This window comes from Corvus cornix, chromosome 12 (genome assembly GCF_000738735.6).
Source record: "Corvus cornix cornix isolate S_Up_H32 chromosome 12, ASM73873v5, whole genome shotgun sequence".
NCBI lineage: Eukaryota > Metazoa > Chordata > Aves > Passeriformes > Corvidae > Corvus > Corvus cornix.
The window spans coordinates 9335655-9360420 of NC_046342.1; the positions used below are offsets into that span (position 1 = coordinate 9335655).

Sequence of the window (24766 nt, forward strand, 5' to 3'; positions counted from 1 at the left end):
AGCCACACTAAGAGTTAGGCAACAGTTACTAAACTGGAGATACTTCTTTGGGCTAGAAGTATTAATTCTTTTTAAACTTTCAAATGCAGAATTCAGTTCAAAAATACAACACAATGTTTAAAAGGTACAGTCTTTGGAAGATTAGAGGTAAAAAAAAGAAACCACCAGAAAATAAGCCTGTCCTCTGAAAAAGACTACCCACCAGTGCTGTCCCTAAAAGAGCTCAAGGGCAATACCAAAAGGCAGCACAGGAAAGCAGAGCCTGGATTCTACTTTCGTGCTCCTAGGAAAAGGCAAAGAGGGTGGTAATTTACCGTGTACAACCAAATTGTACATGAAAGTTTAGAACCAGCCAATTAAAGCTAACATTATGGAATGGAACTGAGGTCCGAGTGGAATGCGTTAGACACGCATTCCAGACAACGGCTCCAGAGTCCGCCTGCGAGGCGCATACTGTACAAAGTACAAAGGGTCAAGAAGTTCCTCTCAAAGAGAGCCCCAGCTCCGACCAGGAGTCAGGACAGCTTGCCCAAAACAGACGTGGTGCCCAGCTGCAGAGTGACACCATGGCTACAAAACCAAGTCATCACCTGCATTGACAGAATGCTATGGAGGGAGTTAGAAAATTTGTCAATCAAGAAAGGGCAAATCTCACAACAACTGAGAATCAAATGGACGGGGTAACAAGGAACAAAGAAGACACTGGATCTGGACACTGATCTGGACACTGGAGGAGAGGGTACAGTCCCCTACAACTAACAGCAATAAACATGCCTATTTCAGTTAAAATCTCTTACATATATCTCTTTCATACACTCAACCACAGCTTTGCTTCTCTTAAACAGGTCAATGTAGAACAAGTAGAAGAGTTACTACTACCTAGTGGGAAGTTGGAAGACAACTACCTCAAGTTATCAGGACTATATTACATTTTGCCTTAGAGTCTTCTGTACATTGGAGCACAGTGAACCCCAATTTTGATGCAAGTTTCTTGATTTCTGTGACAGTAATGAAGAAAAAAGTTGTGTTTGTATTCCTGCTGCAGAACATAACCAAACAGAAACACAAAGAGAGAACAATTATGTTACTTCTTGTGTCATATATTTCAACATACAACTCCATACACATGCGAACTGGGAAATTAATTCAACGTCATGATCCAAAATTCTGTGAGACTTCTATAACACTAACACTCTAACTTCCAAACCTTCACGATCTCCAAACACCGACAACAATTATAATCTTTACAAGAACAGTATTGGGATCAAGGATGAAAAACAGATTCATGTAGAAAAAGTAAGGTTGTTCTCAAGAAAGACACCCTGCAAACAATCTCAGTTTCTATGTCAAGCTTTAATTTCAAGCACCCACATTACTACACCGGTGCAGCAGTACAGCATGCAGAAAGAAATATCAAACAAATCACTCCCAAACATATTAAACATGCCAGTTCTGAGAAATAGATTATTTTCATTCTGTGCAGTGTGCACAGATAATTAGGGCCACAGTAACCAGCAATACTTTGGAAAACTAATTTTTCTGGACACATTCTAGGCAGCAGACAGTTATCCTGACTTGCCCACGCTAAGTATTAGGTGCTTTGCTAATTTACAAATTTCAGCGTAAGGGTAGCTGAAGAGTTAATGCTACCATTAAATTGTTCTGGCTAAGGTTTTAAGACTTTATACTGAACTACCAAGGGAAGTTTTAAATGCAAAAATCACCACAAACTCACCACTTGAAAACCAAAGTCAAAGCAGTGATCTGTTAGTTTCTTCTCAGTTCACTCTGAGTTTTCAGTGTTTGTGCACAAAGGCTGTAACTTCTGTTTGTCTTAAAAGATAAATTGGATTCACCACTCAAATTTCATTAAAGATTTATTTTGTATTTAATTCTCTGGCCTTCAGTCCATGGCAGACATCAGGCCCTGCCTAACAATTCACTACCTAAACATGACAATAGCAAGCATTTTGCATAGTTTGTCATTCCACTAAGTCACATCACATTGTGCCAGAGACCCTTCTCCGAGGAGGCCATTATCAAGCACATGGTACTATTTCATACCTCCTGCCAGGGCAGCACAAGGGCTTCTGACAGTGTATTTATTTTTATTTAAATTTTTGCTGACTAGGATTGCACAAGATACACACCTCATTTCAGAGCAGTCCTAAGGGGTCAACAGCCATGTAAATCTCCCATCCCAGTACCTCAGGACAAAACAAACTATATCATGTGGATATGCTATCTAAATTGCCAACACCACAAAGCACTCCAGAAATTGCAGGGTGTATGGCATTTGTGGTTCACATTATTACATTCTCCATATAATTAATAAAACTCCACTAAAATATAAAAGGTGATGCTCACCGTAAAGGAGGAAAGCTGTACAAAGTTTAATTACTAAATAAAACTAGGCACAATACTTGCCAAGATTAGAATTTATACTGTGTTAAGAGGGGCTGGAATTTAATGATCTATAACCACACAGAGATAAGAGACAGTAGCAATGCCTGAGTAAATGTTTTCCAAAGTACTAATAGGAGGCAAGGTGAAAAATCTAAGTTATCAAGATTTATAGCCAGATGACTTCTTAAAAAAAATTTTACAGCAGAGTGAGTGCCATAAAGATATTCCAAATTTCACTGGTAAAGTATTAGTTTAAAAATAAATATTTTAAGTGCTTTGAATTATATACTTTATTGTTTAAAATTAGATATTCATGTGAATGAAGTTTTACAGCCAAGGAGCAAAATACAGACCTGGTCTGACTTCATATTGGTTTGGACCTTAATCCTGCAGTCTCCCTTACTGAGTTCATTCCTACAAGGCTACATGGATTTAGAACACCCAGCTGGGCACTGAACTGGTACTTCTACAATGCTGCAAGTGTGCATGGCACTTCACAGATAAACACAAAACAAGGCCCTAGGTTTAGAAAGCTCACAGACTAAATTTAGAGCCATTGCTCCCTAAAATAATGAAAGTATTTTAATCTGTGACACAACCATGTTATGTTATTGCTTCAAGTTTTATACTTAGAAAAGCATAGATCTTTGTGACGTGAACATTAGAAACCATCAACATAGAAAACCAGGCCCTTTATCTCCAAAAGCCCTCATAAATAAAGGAAAAAAGTCTTCAATTACATATTTTGAAGAATATCCAAAAGCGAAGTTGTTCAGCACAACCCTACGCAGAAATTTCATAAGACAGCTCAAACACTATATAAACCAGAACATGATTATCTAATCATAGATATTTCAGTATAATTCAGAGCAAGTCCTTCCAGCATTTTCTCTGGGATGAGTGAACAACTGAATAAAATACAAGTGTTGACACAAAGCTACAAGCATTTTACAAGCAGTAGTGGCAGTTTGTGTAAGCTAAGTTTGTGAGCACTAACACCTGTGGGTTAAACAAAACATCACTCAAGTTCAAAACCTTCAAAGAGAACAGAACTGTGACAAAGGAGGATCATCATAAGCGAAGTACAGCAGGTCTCCCAGTTCTGCATCCTACACCCACCCTCCTGTTTCATTTGATGATTAAAAACCACTTTTTTCTCACAAATCGAAATTTAAATTTTCAAGCTAAAACAAAAGCTGACAGCATCCCCAGGGAAGTGGGAAGAAAGCCTACAGAAAACAAAGTCTGCTCAGAATACACATTGCTCTGCCAGGCTCATATGACCAGCTCTCAGGAATGCTGGCACTGCTCAAGTTATTCACTGGAAATAAGCAACAAGCAAGAATCCTGGATAAACAAGAAAATAACATGGAGCGCAAAGCACTACTGCTGCTACTCCAAAGCTGTAACAGTAAATTTGCATTTAACTGCACATTTCAAGAGAACACCAGTCCCAGCAAAAATCCAAAGAGCAGCAAGTGCAGGCACTGAGCCATCACTCTCTAGCTTGGATGGGGTTCTAGAAAAGAAGTGCCCAGAAGTCCAGTAATGTCATCTGCCCTTGCCAATCTAACCTCTGTGACTGAGAGAAAAATTTCTAAGCATGAATACAAAACAGGATCAAAAGTATATCAAAGTATACAAAGAATATTTAAAGATTACACACTCCCCTCTTCTACAAAACCCCTTCCGGGATACTTTTGCCTTGTACGAGCCTTTTTTGTATTTTTCATTATTGCTTTTCACATTTTGTTAGGTCTTGTTTCCCATTCATATCTTGTAGACTCAGAGAGCACAATAGATTCTAAATTGAACTTCCCGACAGTAAGAACTAGAATTACAGAACAAGGGATGGAAAACTCAGAATGAGAATTTAATTTCAAATGAACTTAAATAAATATACTTCATTTGTTATCTAACCAGTTTGGCCTTCACATCAAATGATGGAGACAACTGCTGTTGAAGAATCGTATAATAGTAACGGAAGAGAAATACAATGGAACTTTATTAAGTATATTCTTACTGACAATTTACTGTAGACTTAAATTAAATTTTGTTAGAAGATTTCCTTAAAGTACTTCCAATAAATTATTTTTATTAATTATGCTTAAAATGTCATAGTTAATTTGCTTTTGAGGAAAAAATTATCTTGCCATTTTGCAAAAATATAACATTGAAATAAAGCATATGAAGAGGGAAAAAGGTATGTAGGTACATAAAATGAAATAGTCTAATGACTGGTATACACAGAAGAAAAAAAATCAAATAGTCATAGAAATGGATACTTAATTTTTTTCTTCCCTTAATAAAGTAATAACAGCATCCATTTACATGCTTTTTACTTCAAGGGTCCTGTTAAAAGCAAGGTATACATTGGGCCTGGGGAGTGACCTGAGACACTACAAGAGGGGAAAACGGGCTTTAAAACAGTTTTCTCATCCGTAGTTCCCATGTTTTAAGCATACCTCATGCTTCCTGTTACTCAGAAAAACAAGAATTCAGCGTACAATGAGAAGATTTGCCTGTCTCTGGGACCTAGATTCTGTTGGTCCATGGAAAATTGAATCACAACATCTCAAAGTACACAAGTTTTAGGAAGGGCTTTACCAGCAAAATGAAAGCTTTGAAGTTTTCAGTCCCAAGAGAGCAGCAACAATCTCTTCCCTCTGCAGAAGCACTGGGCAGGCAGAGAAGCCTATTTCACTGCAGCTCTGTTAATAAGCTGGAACTCAGGCTTGGATACTGTTAAATCTGGAAGCAAACCGATCAGATAACTTTAAAACATGTAAACAGAAAACATGAAACAAACAGAAGTGAAGCAATGTGGGTAATCAGCAACCCAACTCCCCCTGCCACAAACCACCGTAACTCTCAGCCCAACAGTGCCCACTTCAATTTAACCCCAGTTATGATACAAAACAAACAAGGGCAGTTTTTGAAAGTCGAGATCCTTTTCTTCTCCCTCTTATTCATACAGGGAAGGACACCATATAAACATCAAGAAATTGGTTTTCAATCCCATTTCACACTACGTTGTCCCTCCTCTTCTCCTTCTTCCTTGACATCCCTTTAGGTAAATAAGATCTTTTAACTCATATCTGGAACTGCCAGCTTATGAACATAGAGAAAAATCTATTCCAAGTACAAGCTTCCAGAGTAGCCTGCTACAGAGCTTATTCCCCCATACCTGAAAGAGGCACACCATGAACCATTGATGTTCAGCAGACAAAGCCTTTGCAGATGGACTTCAGAAAGGAATTCTAGAAGTCCAAAGCGGTGTGAAAAAGAAAACAACAAAAAAAAAACCAAATAAACAAAAATCCCAAAATCAAGCCTTGTTTTTTTTCTTTTTTTCATAAAAATCAGAATAGATTATCATTTAAAATGATGCCAAGGCTATAAAGCCCTCTCTACTACTTTCTTTCGTGTTCTTACATGGCAAGAAAAAAAATCTGCTGAAACTGCTTGGCATCAGCCAAATTCAATAAACCAACACTATCTCTAACTGTAAATGCATCACTAAGATAAATGAATGCATAATTGAAGAGTACTAATCACTCCTTAATGAAATGCTGAAATCACCAAGAAAGAATACAGCCTTGGTGATTAAAGCTCAATTTTTTTAGGTGATCACAGCTAACAGAAAAAGAGATTACAACTCATGCATTTGAAGTATTTTACAATTATTGTTACCACTTAGCAGAAAAACATATTTTCCAGAATGTATTTAATTTTGAAAAACTGGCTGGATATTTTGCTGGCCTATTACAAAATCACATTTGCCACCGATAGACTATGCCCGAGCTTCCCATATTTCCATCATGACTTAACCACAGAACTCTACTCTCATGACAAGTTCTCATAAATGGCCTCTTGCAGCTGCGCTCACTTTGGCTGCTTTTACTGCATCTATACTGTACAGTGCTTCTGACCCAGAAATTAATTTGTTACTGCTAGAGAACATCAGACTCCACTTTAGCATCCTCTTAGCAGAAACAGATTTTTCATTCACAGAACTTACTTATCCCACTTCCGAACAAACAGTGCATAAAGGGGAACTGGGACAAAAGTGTAACTCTTTCACATAAAGCTTCTAAATGGACTAACATCCTCAAAATGAGTGCATTTTGATGATTTCATCGTGTCATCCTGAAAATTTTCAGCATCCAACAACAACAGTAAATACAAGTACACTTGAGATGCTACAAAATTGTTAGCTCTCCAACACAAAGTGAAACTATCATACACTACTAAAATAAATATTAAACACTATCACCTCAAACACTCTTGTAACTATTTTGTTCCAACTGTTCTTACAGGAGCTCATAAGTTACTGCAAAAAAATATAAAACAGTACACAAGCCTTGAAAGGATACTGTCAACTAATTTAAATTTCACATTAGTCATTTCTTGTTTTACCTAGGATTGACTCAATTATATGCAAGAACATAACAAAACATTCCATAAACCTGACATCACTTTCTATGTGATCTGTTCTCTTCCTAGCTTCACTCCACCATTTTCTTAATGGGAAAAAAATAAATACATTCTTTACAATGCAAAGGAAAAAGAACAAAGTACAGTGACCAAAATAACTTTCATCCACTGCATTAATTTGAGTGCAAATCTTAAAAAAACCAGCATTTTCTACACAGTAAGTTTAGGGCTCACTGGTTTCTTGGTGCAGGGTAAGTAAAGAAACAGACAGCTAAATTTATCTTCACTTTGCTTTGTTTGGCCTCAACAAGCCAAAAAAGAAAGCATTAAACCCCACAAAAGCAGTGTTGGCTATTACTAGAATAATCAACTATTTTATACTGTAAATAAAGTTTAAAAATAAAAGCAAGCACATTTAGGGACATACGATGAAAGTACTCCCAAACATCCGCCTCCATGTAATTTGTTAGTGAAGACAGTTCAGTAATGAAAACACATCTGAGACAAACTTTCTGTAAAGACTGAATTTTCAGTCACTTGTTTTGGTTTTTTGGGATTTTTTTAAACACAATTTAGCTTCAGTTCAAAACTCTTTTGTTCCTTTAAGCAGAAAATTATTTTTTCTACACAAAGCTTGGTACAGTTCAATTTAATCAAATACACTTTTTTTTTAAATTTCCCCTAAAAGCTCTGTGCAGCACCACAGACAGGTGAATTGCTTCCCACAAGAGACTCCAGTTCAACACCAATTTTAGACATAAAAAACCATCATTGCTGGATATAGCAATACACACCAGAGAGAGAAAGGAAAGAGCTCAACTACAAACACATGGGCAAACACCACCAGCACCACAACTTTGTCACAGCACTTGAAATAATGGGAGAATCTCAGTTGTTCATCAGGTGAAAAATCCACTCAGAGAAAAAAATACACATGATGGCCCCTCCCACAGGGTGAAAACCTATCACACAGCAAGCAAATCCAAAGAATAAAATTACTTCCTTAAAAAAAGTTGTCAGGGTGCCTAACTTGTGACTTTCGAATTTTTAGCCATACACAAGAACAAATATTAACAATTATTTCCATTTTTTAATTATTTGCTTTATTTATAAATATAGAAACAAACAGGTATCATTTCAGTGAAAAACCTTGCTTTTCAGGCTTTAAGGAATTTTTTAATTAGGCATATTATCATATTATTTGAAGTCATAATATAGCCAGACAGGGGCCAGGTTTCAGTTTCAAATGCCCACAGCTAGTCCCTTAAGTGAACAGCACTGCTGACACTTGGTTGCTTTTTGTTGATAGACTTTTTAATACTCTAAACTGAACACTCATCATTTCAGAGATCAGGGAAAGACTCTACTGCTGAATGCTTTTAAGAATGACAATGCTTTGGAATTTCTTTAGTCTATGAATGCAACCCAGACACCTAAAATTAGGTACTATTTGAACCATTTTCCGTATTTTCTGATGAAATGTGTCTTGGTCAGTTCTTCTGATGTCTTTAAAGGACACTTCCTAAATTAGAGTACAAACTCAAAATGTTTTCTACTTAACACACAGTTCATCTTCTTTTTCATAAATCTTCAGAGTTAGGGGACAGTACAGTCCCAAAATTCTGTACATACAGAACTGCACAATAAAGCCAAACACCACAAAATACTTATCTGAATCATTCCATCACACAGCAACGCTGCTGCACACGTACATTCAGATTTTACAGGATGGGGGCAATCTACCTCCACAAAGTTGTCTGTAATTCTTTTCAAATCTATGCTTACGTTCCTCCACAACCAGCACCACCCACACTGGTGCCATCCTTCAAGATGCTGAACACCTCCAATAAGCACTGTGAGGGTTAAGAATAACACTTGCTGATGGGTCCCAAGCCTTTTGCAAGAGATCATTCACAGAAACCTCCCTCAGCCCACATTTACTACTTCTTCTCTCCTGTTAGCAGGTGACCAACACTCAAGAGCCGCTGCTGCTGCCGCGCTCACCTGATGGCAACAGCCCAGAGCCAGCAAGGAGCAAGCTGTGCCACAGCCGTACTTTGCACGTGCACTCTACGCCACACTCTAAATCATTTCACACACTGGAATGTCAGCGTGGATAAGCACTGCCAGAACACGACACAGAATCGCCCCAAGTCAACCACAGGTTCAGGTAATCATGACCTCTCTTTCTACAACATAAATGCATAATTTCCGCACCACTCTTTGATGAAGGGACCACAGACTTAAAAAGAGGAAACAATTACAGTCATTAGAATTTCACCCAAGCGTGAGATTTAATCTCAGGCCATGGTCTTGCCAATGGCTGTGGGGGTCTCAATGGAGACAAAATTGCTCTGTGGGAGAAAAAAATGCCTTGATGATGACATTAGTCAGCAAGAGAGACTGAGCTTTGTCTTCCATCCAACAGCACAGTCAAATACAAGGAAACCAGTTTCCCTCCCCCTCTTCTTGATCCTAAAAAAGAAAGCTACGATTTTGTTTTTCTCTCTGAAATGCAGTTTTTGCATACTTTGGAAAACTTTCTTCCCCAAAGTATTACTGCTGGAAGGCTTATTTTTAATATAAGTGAAGTCGATGTAAGCATGAATAAACATCTATGACAAAAAAAGCCCATTTCCCATGCCTATCCTTATTAATATGATAGGATAGTTCTATCAACAACTCTCAAACACTTCTATAGCTTTTCTTTACCCAACAGGTTCTTAAAGACCACTTCAAATTTTACATATACAGGAGAATCATATCTAAAGTATGTTCACCTGCTCTACAGTGCATTTAATGGAAGCAAGACAGGTAAAACTTGGCTGAAAAAAATTAAGGCAAAGTTTAAAAATTAAAAAGAGCTCCTGAGATCCAAGAATACTAGCTACTCTCATATGCCAATCATACACTGCATCCCAAATAAGACAGAAAACAAAGGAAAATGTAAGCATAAAAGACAAGAAAGTGCTACAGGCAACTGTATTAAATTCATTTTTCCAGTACTGCAGAAAAGAACAGTTCTGCAGTGGACAAAAGAGTCATCATCATTCTTCTATAACATGAAGTAAAAAAGGAGTTTCTCAACAAAACCATAAGCCCAAATGAATCATCTCTCCTCTGGAACCTGAGGTGAGCGAGCCTGGATTCTTACCCAGATCAACTTCTATAAATCTCAAAATTCAAACCTCAATTTTTATTCCCCCTTATCATCCTTTACCTCCAAGATGCTCCTGAATACAATTTATTCATTTTTATTTAAGCTACCCTCTCTATTCCATTTCCTCTCCTTCTACTATTCACCAATTCCCTCTGCTGTTACATTAAACATTTATATATAGATATAGATATATTTATTATTGTTTGTCTGGTCCCAACTACCCCTAGTGCTGGTAATGCTGATAATTACAATCTAATGTAGGATTAATCATCTTAAACTTGAAAGCAAGATTGTAATTCAATTTGGAAGCCAACACTAACCATTTCATGTTCACTTGAAGAGATTAGATAAATTGTGCAAGAACATTTTGGTAAAATAATTGATAAGGAGATGGGAAATAAGAATTATTAGTATTTACTTAGCCTGCAACACTTTCTGGAAACAAACAGTTTAAAGGAAGCACTTCAGAACAGCTACCTAATCTGAATTTTACAGATAGCACATGGAATATTTTCTCACAGAATGCCCAGTATCTCCACAATCCCAGCTATCGTATGAGCTCTTTAAGTCTCTTCACTGAAGCTCTCATTCAGCTCTACCCCATTATGAGCTGGGAACCACGGAAAACAATGTGTTCAAGAACCCAGCTGGAAATCACCACTGCAGAACATCTGTCCTTGCTCTTCAGCTTGCCAGGCCAACCTTAGGGTTCCCAGGCAGAAAATGACTCACTACCACAAGGAAAATCAACTTTTTACTACACTTAATGGGCTGTAGCAATGACAGTGTGCAGGTTTGGTTTGCTCACTTAGTGAGATCTATTGCGCATCTGCTTCACAATTATAACCTCGATTTTTCTATCTGCATTTTGTTTTTCTAGGGGTTTTCATAAATAGTACTTTACAACAGCCACACAAAAATATGTATTATTATTTCTAGTACAAAAAAACCAAATAAATATATTAAGGAAATTCAGTTCATGGCTCCATCAAGCTAACTAGCTATTAAAAATGGGTTTATACATAAGCAACATATTCAGCTTCTATTTAGCATCTACTAATTGAAGACAACTTCTAAATCAAGATGAAGAACAAATACAGTAGAACCTTATAAGGCTGGTTTGTCGATTAGCAGACCACTGAATTGCTAAATTGGACTATTTAGCAAGCAAGCATATCCATCATCAGTAAAAATGCTACTTTGAAAAATGTGCTTTGAATTTATTTTGACAAGGGTAATTTTAACTATAAACATGCTTCATATTTTACAGTAAGTTGTTCTAGATTTTATGCAGTTATTTAAAATACTTCACTACATTAGCTGATATTTTAAAACATCTAAAAATTGATTAACAAAGCTTCCCCACTCTTCCAAACAGCTTACAAAGTAAGTTAAAGCAAGAACAAACATGAAGCAAAAGTGAAATGAAACGTGGTTATTCAATGAATGCTTGCACACAGTATGATGGAACAAAGAAATTCTGTTTTTAAACCAGTAGGAAAAATGATCAAACAGACTTGAACAGCACCATTACAGTGCTTGGTTATTAAGTTTTCCTGAGAAGCTGTCATGGTTTTGTGTCAAAGTGTCAATCAGGATAATTTTGTTGTATACAAGCAAACAAACACAACCACTCAGAGGCTTTGTAGAAAAATTGTCATATAATAGTAAGGCACAATTTAACATTCAAAAAATAAAACCTCTCCTGGTTAAAATCTACACTTAAGTTGAGAATTCCATTATAAATCACACCTTCCAAACAAGAAATGCACAATTATTTTTACTTTTTAAACCGAACACAGAAACCAGTACATTTCTGACAGAATTCTAAGAAGAAGCAGAAGAGAATGTGATTATTCACTACAACTTCTGATATCAGGAGACAATGGGTCTTTTGCTCCTTGTAAACTTTTTGACCCAGAAAATGAACAGAAGACTCCTCCTGCTTTGGTCTCTAATATTACCTAAGAGTTATTGTGTAAGTTTAGGAAGTTGTTGAACATGTGTAACTTTAACAGGGAAATCAGCTTCAAGTCAAAATTGCAGACAAGGGCATAGAACAGAAATAATAGCAGCAGTCCCACTGTCACACCACTCACAAAACCCACAGAAAGGAGAAGCAATGCAATACACAGAAAGTTAGAACCATTAAAGTTATGATATAGACAGATAAAAATTCCACAAGACCTTATTTCAAAGTACCCTGGTACCAAGTTTCATTCTACCCAATCTCACACAACAAATCCTATTTCACACAGAAGTGGTTCAAAGCAGATTTAGCACAACTAGCTTGCTTTTGCCCAGTTATTAAAAGACATGGGGAAATGGGGAAGGAAATAAAGGAACTGTGTACACTAAATTCCATGGTTCCCACATCAAACTAGTTGGTTTTTTTCCCCTGTTACCTGTGTCTCATGTCACATTTAAAACAACACCCCATACGTTTTTATTGCTTAAGGTATAAAAACCACTACCCAAATTATAGATGAAATAAGACTAACCTTCCTTAAAACTCAGAGGATGTTTTCTTTAAGAACGAGAAAATTAAGCCAGAGTTGTGTTCCAAATCTTCTACTTAATTCTGTTTCGATTCACAGCGAGGTCACTCCCCCCATGCTGACCTGTTACCCTGAGTACTTATCCCTAAGATCCTACATTGTAAGCAAACACTGCCCTCTTGTGCACTGCAACATCCAGGAGACAAAGTTCCACTTCGGAGGTTGTGGAGACCATGCAACAAAATTTTTATACTGGTTGCCTTTCTGCACGCATAGCTCCTTAATTAAAAAAAAAAAAAAAAGGTGGCTTTCATTTTAAAATGTCAATAAAAATACTCCTTTGTGTTGTCAGGCAACTATCAGGCACCAGCCAAATTCTAGTGATTAGAAAAAAAAGACAGTTTCAATTTCATTTACAGAAATAAGTTTATTTGAAATTTTAATACAAAGCAGTGTCAGCAATTCACAAGCACCATGACCCCAAGGAGTCTAATACATTTTAGGAAACACTCACACTAGTGCTAGCTGAAGTCTCTTGACCTGTGAGTACTTCCATAACATCAACCACTACATCAAGGTTTGTGAATCGAAATTACACTACCCAAGAGTTGTATGTTGTTTTAATTTTTTCCACCAGAACAGGGTTCATTATTATGTTACTCTCACTTCAAGCTGGCAGCCAAAGATCTCAAGCCTCTACAGTGACTGTTCTGACCAGAATGACAGCCACTAAACACAAGACACTCTTCCCTCCAGAGGTTTCTCTTCATTCAACATCTGCACTCAACAGCAAGTCATCCACATATACAACTATAAAACTCTACTCGCTCACTCACCTAGAAAAAAACAAGAACTGTCACATCTTCACAAAGGCCTCAACAAACAAAAGCTCACATCAACAGAAGTATGTTTTCACTGCAGTAATGCAAAGGTAACCCCGAGTTTACAAATCCTCTTAAAAGCTTACAACAAACTCAGCAAAACAAGTAATCTGTGATAAAAGGTGGGGGTTTTTTGTGATATGTTAATCTTACAAATAATCTGCGTCTGACTGAATTTGAATGCTGGTAGCAAGACCACATTTCCCTTGATCTCCCAAGCCTGTTTTCATTGTACTCATTTGCATCAGCAAGACATGCTTTTGCTATGCTCATTTCCCCCTCCCCAAGCTCTAGTGCAAGTTTAAAAGTCTTGGCCCCTCCAATGTATCAGGTATGAATTAATACCCTTCCTTAGCCGAACACAGCAGCAAAGTGGAAACAGACACTTGCAAGGCAGTTTTCTTTGAAAGGAACTGCAGGGACAAATGGTGACAATGAAGCTCTAGTTATAAAGTAAAAAGGTCAAAGGTTCAGACAGGCATAAGGATTACAAAACTACAAGTTTGTCAGAGTTCCCCCCAGCCCAGGTTTAGACAACCAGGGTCAAGCAGTAGCTTTCCAATTAAAACCCTATAAGGATACACTGTCCTTTGAACTTCATAAGGGGGGGGGGAAAAAAGGGACAATTTTCTGATTTAGAAGTTCTTTTGAGGACCCATCTTGAAATCAAACAGATAAAGGGCAGCTGAAAACAGCTCACCTAAAGCAAACACTCAGTATCCCTTGGCTGCCTGTGTGGGGGAAGCTGGGATGAGGTAATCATGTTCTCCTGTATTAGTGTGCTGACCCTTTGTAGGGCATGAAATTAACCATCAGCAAGGAAAAAATCTGCTACTGCTTAAACTACTTTGCTACGCAAAGTGGTCTTAAAATGAAATATGGGGATTGAATTTCTTCTGGCAGATTAACTTGTCTAACCTCTCAGCAGGCATCCCTTCCTGCTGAACTCATTTGAGAAACTATTCCAGACCCTACTGGGTGCACAGGTCTGTGACAAACAAACGTATAAGCAACTCTTATTTTATTTCAATGACCTTAACATCAGCTTTGTGGAAGATCAGGATCTGAACATTAACAAAAGAAGAGAAGCTTAAAAAACCCCATAATGCTGTGACAGAAACTACCCCATCTCAGTGTGAAATTTTACCAAAAATACCACCCTAAATCTCTACAGCAACAGAAGAATGCAGGAATGACAAAAGTATCAGTCCTGCGTCTTGCAGTCATTCCTTCAGTGCACAAACCAAGTGTAAGGCTGACGTGGGTGCTTCTTACTGCTCGGGACAAGCTAAGAATTGGCCCTTAAGGTTCAGTCACCCAGGCTTGCTTGCTCTCCATAGCAAGTCAGACACAAATGCCTGTAAATACTGGGTTTGTTGCATTGCTTGAGACAAGATCCTGCTAAAGCACAGGAAAAGTCTGAAATTTTATTTTACATTAAAGAGTTCTGTTCTTATTGTTTGAAAGAGTAAGACAAAAAGAAATACATAGCACAGTCCAAGCCATACAGCTACCCACTAAATTAATGCCTTCCTGCCACAGACACACAAGAGCCTTAAAAGAATATAAACCAGTAGGGTTTAAACACAAGTGAAAGGCATGATGTAGTGCACCAAGTGACTATTATTTATTCCATTCCAACCTTGACTATAACCTTCCAGTTAAAACTTAAACAAAATATCTTGGGTGAAACTGTCTGCAACATTTCCAATTCCCAGCATGCAGGTAAAGAAAAAAAACCAACCCAAAACAAAACACTTTTGATTTAACATTTGATATGTTTTGTTTTCAAGGACAAGCTTCACAAGAAAAATGTAGCCACACAGAATGAAATACAACTTCCATTTTTCATTCCATTTGGTTACTGCTCAAATATTCTGCATTCATTTAATCCTAAGGTATTGTGTCTGAACAAGCATCTTGTGAGTGACTCTGAGAAGTATTCACAAGGTCAAGCACTACCTGGCATAGCATGACAAAAATGTAATACTAGATTCTGACATGAAAAAAATCCACTTCAGGAATTAGCTACATACAGAAATATGTTAGAGTGGTAAATAGTAACATTTAATCTGTGAGCAGATTTATGAGCCATGTACAGCAAAGGAATTAACCCTTAGAGCACTCTGGGAGCACAGAAAAGATGACAGTTACACAAGAGAGATAACTTGGGACACCACTGGTGAAAATGGCACTCGGGAAGAGAAGAGCCAAAAAGTGACACCTCAGAAGGAAACCCTTGAGCTCCTCACCTCATGGGAGACCTGAGTGAACAATGCTGGTGCTACCCGGCCACAGCAGACAGTGTTTCCATGAGACGGGATCACCCAAGGGGAAGACAACTAGTTTATCCCACCTTCAGTGAAAAAAGAGCTTCAAAAAATAACATTTTCACAGCTGTAGCTTCTCCTGCAAACCCTGCATGCACCTGACTTACACAGAGGTTTGAAGCAGCCCTCTCATCTGTTGTCATTCCACCTTCCAAATCCTCACATCCAGCTCCCTTGCCCACAGGCACCCTACCTCCAGTTTTTCTGCAGATTAACTTCCACCTGTAGCTACCCTCAGAATTTGAATTCAGAACAGCGATAATTTAAAGAGGTATGGGAAATACGAGGTGCAGAATAAACACAGGAGGATAAAGCACTTTGCACTTATGTCTTATTTAGAAACCATACATAGAGAAAACGTGCAGTAACAGGGAAATCACAGATTCCATCAAGAACAAAAGAGTAGTGGCATTCCTGGTTGCAGAGAAAATGTTTGGAATGGTGAACCCTTAACGCTTAGTGACAAGGAAGTAGATGAAAATAACCTAAATTTTTCAAGTATCATTATCTGGGAGGGCTCACTTTCCATTCCTGAAGTGGTGAAAAAGTTGGCATTATTGAAACACACATGAACACCAAAGAATGCATCCTGTTACACAAGACATGCTACACTTCAGTTTGAGTTTCACCAAACCACACCAAATCTGTAAGCACCTAAAGAGTCCCACAGGCACAGATCAGGTTTTATCATCAAGGTTTCACCTTTCCAACCTGGTAGTAAAAAAAAAAAAAAAGCATCCACTATCAAGATACATCTATGTTATCAAGCAGAAAACTGAAGTTCCTAATTCTTTAAACTATTAACACAATACTGCATTTTCTCTACAACCCTTTCTTAACACACAGAATTGCAGTAAGTCACACTAATCAACTGTTTTCAGTAAGAAACATAACCTTGTACAACTGGAACTAAGCGAGTTTGATGCGCTTATGTGTCTGAATTACCACCTGTAAAGAATTATTTTTGCTGGGAAGAAAACTCTATCATGTCATCTAATCCAGTCCATGCCTTCATTCTCCCTGCACAGCCCATCAATAACCAAATCTGAATAACTTATTCAGCTGATGTGGACAGCTGTGACTAAATACTTTGAAGATCTTCATAAAAATAACAGTAAGCAATAAGAAGTCTGTGTATCAAACAACGACCCCAAATAAGTGTTAAAGTTATTGAAAAACTGGTTAAAGCTGATTTCTAAGTTTTCCCATGTCCCCTTCATGAGGAAGTTTACACCACTGAGATTAGTTGCTTCTGGCAAAAAGGAATGTCTGACTACAAGTGACTCTTCAGTACATCCAAGAAACATTTGCCAAAGTAAACTTTGCTCTTTAGAGGATAATAGGTGCTTACAATTACTGACAAATGATAAGGGATTGTCAAGTACAAAAGATGACTACAAGACCGCAACTTTCTGGAATTAATCACACAGCCACTCCTCCCTTTGCAGCTGTGAAGCACAAGTTGATGATACAGAGCACTTTACTGCTGGTGAAACTGACAGATAAGTAAATATTTATTATCCTACCCACAAGAAGCACAAACAATAACACGCAGTTACCGCTAACGAAACTTACAAATAACACAACTGTTCAAAAGGGGGTTAAATTCATATATCATGAAAAGTAACTCAGCCTAAACCTCAGTCTAGCCAAGAAGAAACACTGTCCTACAAAACTACCACCAAGTTGTCACTAAAGAGACACTGGCAGAGGAAACGCAGAGGAACGGACCTTGCAGGCTGATCCCTGCAGTTGCATCAACCTGTGACTACTTTAAACTTGTGCAGCTGTGACTCCATCACATCCTTAGTCAAGCACCAACCACCTCTTAACACTTTTTTGAAGAAATAGAAGATGGAGATAGAACAAGGTGAACTAATTTAAAATGAGTCCTAATGCAAACCAGATTAACCTTCCGGTACCACCTACGAAGACTAAAATGTAGAGTTACCAAAATCCACGAAATTATTTCTAAGCCTAAAATTATCATGTTAGAACCCCCTGGTCCTCCAAGACAACACGAGCATGTCCAGCAACTACATCACAGCTCTCAACTACAGGCAACATAAGCTCTGACAGCTTTAACAGGTGAGAAAATAGAAATGTATAGAGCCGTTCAATGCCATTAATAGGGCCTCCATACAAAATAAATAAAACTTTTTTTTCAAAAAGCGTAAGAAACCTGAGCACACTTGACCATCCAACCAGCACCCCAAGAACTCACATGTACAAAGTGCTTTTCTATGAGCACTGGTTCTTTACTTGAAGAGTAACTACGATAAAGTGTAGCAAAGTCATAAGGCCCATGAAAAACCTGACACCCCCCGTTCCCTCGGCTGGGCGTAGCCGGAGACCCCGGCTCCCAGCGGCGCCGCTCCCACCACGGACACGGGCGAGCGCAGCCCCGCGGGGCGCGGACCCCAACGAGGGCTGAGGCCCCCCGGGAGGCGCGACAGCCACCGGGGCGGGCCGGGCGGCCACCCCCGCGCCCCCCTTACCGCCGATGATGGTGCGGATGAGGGAGGCGTGTCCCGGACAGTCGACCAGCGTGAACTGCAGCTCGCCGGGCCCCGGGCCCAGCTGCGGCGGCAGCGCGGTGCGCAGGCAGGAGAAGCCCAAGTCCAGCGTGATGCCCCGCGCGCGGCTCTGCGGCGCCCGGTCGAAGGCGGCGGTGGAGCCGGTGGTGCTGAGCGCCCGCGCCAGCGCCGTCTTCCCGCTGTCGATGTGGCCTAGCACTCCGACGTTCACGTTCAGGACGCGGGCGGCCATGGCGGCGCTGCGCCCGCCCGGTCCGTCCCCACAGCGCCCCTGCGGCAACGCGGGCCCCGCCGCCGCCGTTCCGCCCGCCGGGGGCCCGCGCGCACGGTAACCGGCAGGGCCGGGGCAGGGCAGAGCCGCGCTGGGCTGCTCGGTGCTGCGCGGGTCGTGCTCTCCGCGGCCGGGGATGAGAACCACTGGCCCGCCAAACGCCCCAGCTCACCGCTCTGCCCCTGCCAGGCAGCCCCTATAAGGAGAGGCAATTTCAGCAGGTTACTTTGAAGGCCACATGCCCAACAGCTGGGCCCTCTCCCCGGTGTGTGCCCGGCCTGAGGGAGAGCTGGGAGCCAGCAGCCCTGGGAAGGGGGCACTGTAATTCCCCTGAGCATCCGCACCTTTGCTCTCATCTCGCCCACGCTAATTAGACATTGCAGGGCTGCTTAAACCCACTCACTGTCACATCACCCCCTCCATTCTGCCCCCAAGCACACCCCGGTGTGACCAGGTTTGATTTCAAAGGCGCATGGACATTTGCAAACCCACGTGAAAAAGAAGGTCATTTACTCCCCGTAGACTTAATAAATTCTAGGCTTACATAATTCATTTTCCTGTAAAAGCATATTTAAGTTAGGTAAGATGCTGCTTTAAAAATCATATCCTTAGTGGATTAAGAATCCAAGATTATTAACAGTGATGAACAGCTCTCCTGGAAACCACTGCTACCACCACCAAAACAGACAACAACAGGTAGAGGAACATTGGAGAAGCCTGAGGGCATTTCAGAGGACAGGATCACTTCACTGATTTAAGTCGCCTGACTTTACTGATAACCCAGGGAGCCCAGGGGCCAAATGCACTACAGGATAAAGCTTAACACCTGTGCTCGGCATTTCAGTAGAGACTAAGGAGCCCAAAGTACCTCTTCAAATGATAACAGCTCTTCATAAATGAAGAAACCAGGACCGTGTCATGGACTTCCCACAGGTGTCAAAGTAGACTAGACTTGTCCTATATTCTACCTTTTTCTTCTTTGAGAGCAGTGCTGTTGCTTTTCTGCTCACTCTGTGCAGTAGTACATACTGCTCATAGTAATAACATTCACATCTGAATAACTAATGAATGAGCCAGAAGTGTAAAATGACTTGCCTAAGGCTACTGTCAACATCATGCATTTGGTTTTTAGGCTTTGACTCCAAACTCCAGGCTTTTTCTTACAAAGAAAGCTGCTTTATATAACAACACTTTCAATATAAAAGAGTTTATTTTAGAGCTGGATGCAAATTACTCCTCCTTCCCAAACATATGGAAGTCAAGATGACAGAATCAATGACTCAATGAAAAGTGGGGGGAGGAATTGCATTTCTTCCTAGCACTCAGTGCTATTTGAGAGACAACTGTCTCCCTAAAGGAAAGATGTGAACTCACAAGGAATACTGAGCTAGCCTGGCTAATCAGCTTCTTGAACAGAACAGTTCAGCCTGATGGAAGCTCTGTCATGGGAGCCAAATTAAGCATAATGTCACTTTTCAGACCAAGTTCCCAGGCTTTGAACAGTTTCCTGTTAAATCATAAGGCTCATATACACTTCCTTGTGCTGAATCTGGTACATCAATATGCACTTGCAAAGGGAAGGGAAAGTTTACATCAATTCCCATAAGGCCCTAAACAGTTAGAATCCACAGAGATATCCTTGTATCATATTACCCTTTACTTCTTTTCTTTTAGCATTATTAGATGAGTTCAGAAGGAAGAGGTGGGAAAAGGTCTGATTCTCAACCAGAAAGGTATTATCCAGAGATCTGGCCAAAATATCTAAAATAACAGCCATTTTCAACAAGCCTTGAAAAAGTAGAAAGGTCTAAAAGTTTCTACAACTCTTGAGAAAATTGGCAGTGATGCCAAGGAGGTCCCATTTCAATACTCACAGTGTAAGAGGCCACAGCAAAGCTCAGGCGAGATCCATTTTGGTCTGCCAGCCTAATGATGAGATACATTTTGCTCAGCCAGAATTTAGAGGGATACTGGACAGAACTTAAGGGATGAAAAAAAGATAATTCTTTCTGTTAGGGATAGCTAAGGAAGGAGGATAAAAATCCACAGGAAAATGGATTTAATTCCACTGTTCATATAACAACGGTGGCCCTTCTTTTACTCCTCAGTGACCTGCAAGAAGGAGGAGTATCAGGTAGAAATGAGGGTTTGGTTTTCTCCCTTTAGACACAGAAAAGATTTGCAACTCTCTAGAGAGGGAAGCAGTTGTTCTTATGTAGAGGGAAGGAAAAAAACCCAATGCCTACAGCTTTGTTGTTACCACTCAGAACATACCTCTCTCCAGGATTTTAGAGCCTGTGGATCTGATTTTGCCACATATCACTTGAGGAAATATTAGAGTGCACATAGTACCTGTGAAATGAATGACTTAAATCACCAATATCAAGAAGAAATCTGATAAAGACAGACATAAGCACTTTCATTCAGCATTTAGAAAGGTCCATTCTGTTAGCTTACAAAGTTTTAGAATTAATTACAAATTTGGAAATTAAGATGTGGCATTCAGTAAGACACATCATTCCTATTGCTTTGAAGAGCAAAAAAATCAGCTTCTTTTGCAGGGAACAAAACAAGACACGATCACTACATAGTGATCAGTCTACACCACTCCCTACCCCCACATGAAGGTCTTGGTATTACTAAGAGGGAGAGGGGAACCTGGCAAAATGAAAGAATCCCACCTTCTCCGGATTTTTCTGTATCCCTCACAAAATGTGTAGCATTTTACTATTTTCCTTGTTTTCCCCTAAATACACCATTCTCTGTCCTAGTTGTTCTCTCCTATATGAAATTTTTTCCTTAAAACATGTTCACTTTAATTGCTAAAGTTTATGGACTCATGGGAGAAAGGGCAGGAAGTCAGACTTTTGGGATAGGGTAAAAATGTAGAGGTCATTCACACACTCACACACACGTACTCTCACTCCAAAAATAATACACTATTTGACAGTTTCAGGATTCAGCATGTCCCACTGAAATTTGAAAGCTTATGTGAAACTAGGCCACGTCCTGTAACCTCAAACATTTAGTCTAGGAAAACAGCTCTCAAGTCTCCAGCTCCCACATCGGGTATCGCATGACGTCTGTGCCAAATAGGAGACCTCAAACCAGGGGGCAAAAGAAACGTTGGTAAAATGAGTTGATTAAACTTGGGGAATAACAGTTCAGGCTGTTAGTGACAGGTATTATTTTTCTGGTTAGCTGGCTAGTGAAATGTTAAATTATACTCCAAGCATCCATAGAATGGGCTGGGCAGAATGGTCGCACAACCTACTTACGTTCTATCTGGTGGCCTAGACAAAGGAGAAAGAAGACTCATGCTTTGCAATTGAATTATTTTATCCTCCCCCTCTAATATGTTAACTATTCAAAAAATCACAAAAATCATGTAAAAGTTGAGTTTTGGTATTTCCTCATACTGATGCACCACAACCCAAGACACCAGCTATAAAAGATGATTTACACTATAGAAGCTCAATTCTAAACTTCCCAGTAGTTCCAGTTGTACTCTGCTCTTCCTGGGGAATAAACAACTAATCCTGTGTGGCCTAAAGGATTATTGTTTATTTTCCCTCATCTGAATGTCCTCTTTTGCCCCTCTTTAACTGCAACTTCAGGACAATGTTCAAAGAACAAATGGAATGAGTGAAACAATCAATACAATGAGCAATGCCAAACCTGACACAGTTAAGTAATACTTGTGAGCAAAAAAGAGGGAGAAGCCAGCCTCACATTTATCCAGCAAACTATTTTTCACTTGTTCTTATTTCTATTCTACTACAAACACAAACCCAAATAATTTTAGTCACATTTTCTGCAGGTCAATATTAAAATTGTACCTTCATTGTGGCAGCAGATTTTATTTACTGAACAGCAATGGTCACTAGCAGACAGAAGTTTTAGGCTCTAAATTCTGGGTTTGAGACATCTTATTGCTGTAGAGAAACAATTAACACTCTGTTTGTTATCCACTTTAAGCAGGAAAAATCCCTAATTAGTATTTCTGAAGTTAAAGAACCTTATGTAGCATATCTGATTTTTATAGACATAGAATATTTCTATCCTTCCTCCAAGTTACAGTGAAGATTAACAGCAATTTTTTATTCCTGCCATCTACATTCTTGTATATTGAATTTCACCAAAAATAAATAAGCAAATATTATTAAATAGACTTTGAAATGCCATAATCTCAAAAACAGGCCTTGCTACAACATCAAACAAGATAACATGGACCATATGGACAGGTTTCAGTCTAAGTTAACAAATTATTATGTATTTCACCCTTTGGAAAAGGAGGGTCATACTTAACCTGAACCCCTTGATAGCAACATCACTGCCTTCAGAGCTCTTACCAGACTTGCTAATTATCCTTCCAGAACTGGCAGAAACTTGAACTCTGACCAGACTTACCCACAGCACTTGCGGCAGTTTAATGCACTGGAGAAATCAAAGTTGTATATTTGCTCTTTTACAAAGGAAAAAGTCAGCAATTCAGTACCTATTAGGCATTTGTGTTCTGTGACTAATATGACCCTGAGAGGATGTACAGTGTCTAATGGCATACATGCTTTTCTAATTATTTAAAGAATGGCTCATATTTGTTGGCCAAAATTCTTAGCTGAACAGTTGTATAGCAGGATACCCTTACAAAGGTGTTGAACCACACATGTGTGCAATTATATTGCAATTACAATTTTAAACTAGAATATGTAAATATAAACTGACAGAAAAATTAACAGGAAAAGAAAGCAACAAATAGCAAAGTCTTGTCTTTGCCAAATGACATTTATAACAAAACTAATGGAAGCTCTTGAACAAAGAGGGAATGAATAGCATGTATGTGGTTCACTGGGCTTTTGCAAATTGAACCATAACTCCCATCCTCCCTAAAACTGCTCTAGAAGCTTGTGCTGTCACAGGACTGCTTTTGCAATTCCCCTGGCAGTGCACGGGAAAGCCAATATGCCACCAGGCATCAGTCCTGCTTCATACCACATTCATCGACAGGGTTTAAAAATTGCAGACACGGCCAGGGGTTTATAATCACAGACAACTCTGTATATCCATGGGAAGAATCCCCTGTCTTCTTTGTGGGAGAGATCACAATATCTACCAACAAGGAGAACTCACTGGAACTGCAGGTTCCCAGATCCCATCTAAAATGTCACTGGGAGTGATCTCTATATTGAGCTTTTAAACCCTTCATAGAAGGTGCAGCAGAATTACCACCAAACCACAGTTAGAAGCTGTAACACCACAGACCTCATGAAACGTGGATGTTTCTGTGAGGCCATGAAACGACCTGCTGAGAAGCTGGAGTGTTTTTACCCATTTCAATTGCTCAAAGCTCATAACGAATACGTGCTGTAGGTGCAGCACGTGTGACAGCCTCAAATGCTTACAGGAAGGCTTTCCTTCCGAGATGTGAATAGAATTATTCTGCAGTTTCACTGAATGCTAAAAACTAGTGAGCAACACCGAGCAGGTAAGAGACCACCCTTACTTCCTTGTCAGGGGAGTTAGACTAGATGATCTCCAGTGGTCCCTTCCAACCTTAACAATTCTGTCAATCTTTGACAAAGTTTTAGAAAACGCCCTTGGTGAGCCTCAGCTTATTTTTGTGAGCTAAAGCCAGCCGAGGTTTTGATAAGGTTCCTGGCGCACTGTCGGCGGCTGGGGGTGGGCAAGCGACAAGACCGGGAGAGGGGCAGCAGCCCCACACCGAGCCAGGGACACCCGGGGCTCCCCCAGCCCTGGCAGCGGGGAGAAACGCTGGCTCCAGCACCAAACCGGATTCTAGGAAGGCAGAAAGTGGTGATGGTACTGCAGGGCCAAGAAACCTGCGAGCAAGAACGAGCTGGTTCCCCCTCCAGGAGGGCTCCGCTCGCCTCTCCCCAAACCGCCCCTGCCGATTCAGAGAATCGCAGAACCACTTAGGTTGGAAAAGACCTCCGAGAGCACAGAGTCCAGCCCATGACAGACCACCACCTTCTGACCCAGACCCTGGCACCGAGTGCCCCGTCCAGTGTTTCCCCGAGCACCCTCAGGGACAGTGACTCCACCACTTCTCCCCTTCCCGGCCCAACTCCTCCGCAGCGCCCGCGCCCGCCCGGACCCTCCGCACGCGCCGCACGCGGAAACGGGCGGGCGGACCCTAAAAACCTGCGCCCCTGCGGGTGACGGGCAGGCCCCGCGCCCAATGACCGCCGAGAGCGCCGTGACGGGGGCCAATGGCGGGGCGGGGGC

At 40.1% G+C, this 24766-nt stretch overlaps 1 protein-coding gene across 2 annotated transcripts in view; it reads right to left on the reverse strand.

Annotated features, from left to right (window-relative positions):
* The window catches only part of EEFSEC (eukaryotic elongation factor, selenocysteine-tRNA specific), a 133039-nt gene extending 114527 nt beyond the window's left edge, over positions 1–18512 (reverse strand). Inside the window, exon 1 of one of the 2 annotated variants that reach the window (XM_039558983.1) lies at positions 18211–18512. In XM_039558983.1, coding sequence (XP_039414917.1) covers positions 18211–18481 — 271 coding nt within the window. In that variant the 5' untranslated portion in view covers positions 18482–18512. Of the gene's footprint in view, positions 1–5013; positions 5156–18210 lie in introns of those variants that run through there. The other variant, XM_010390082.4, reaches the window with a different exon arrangement.
* Positions 18513–24766: the final 6254 nt, after the last annotated feature.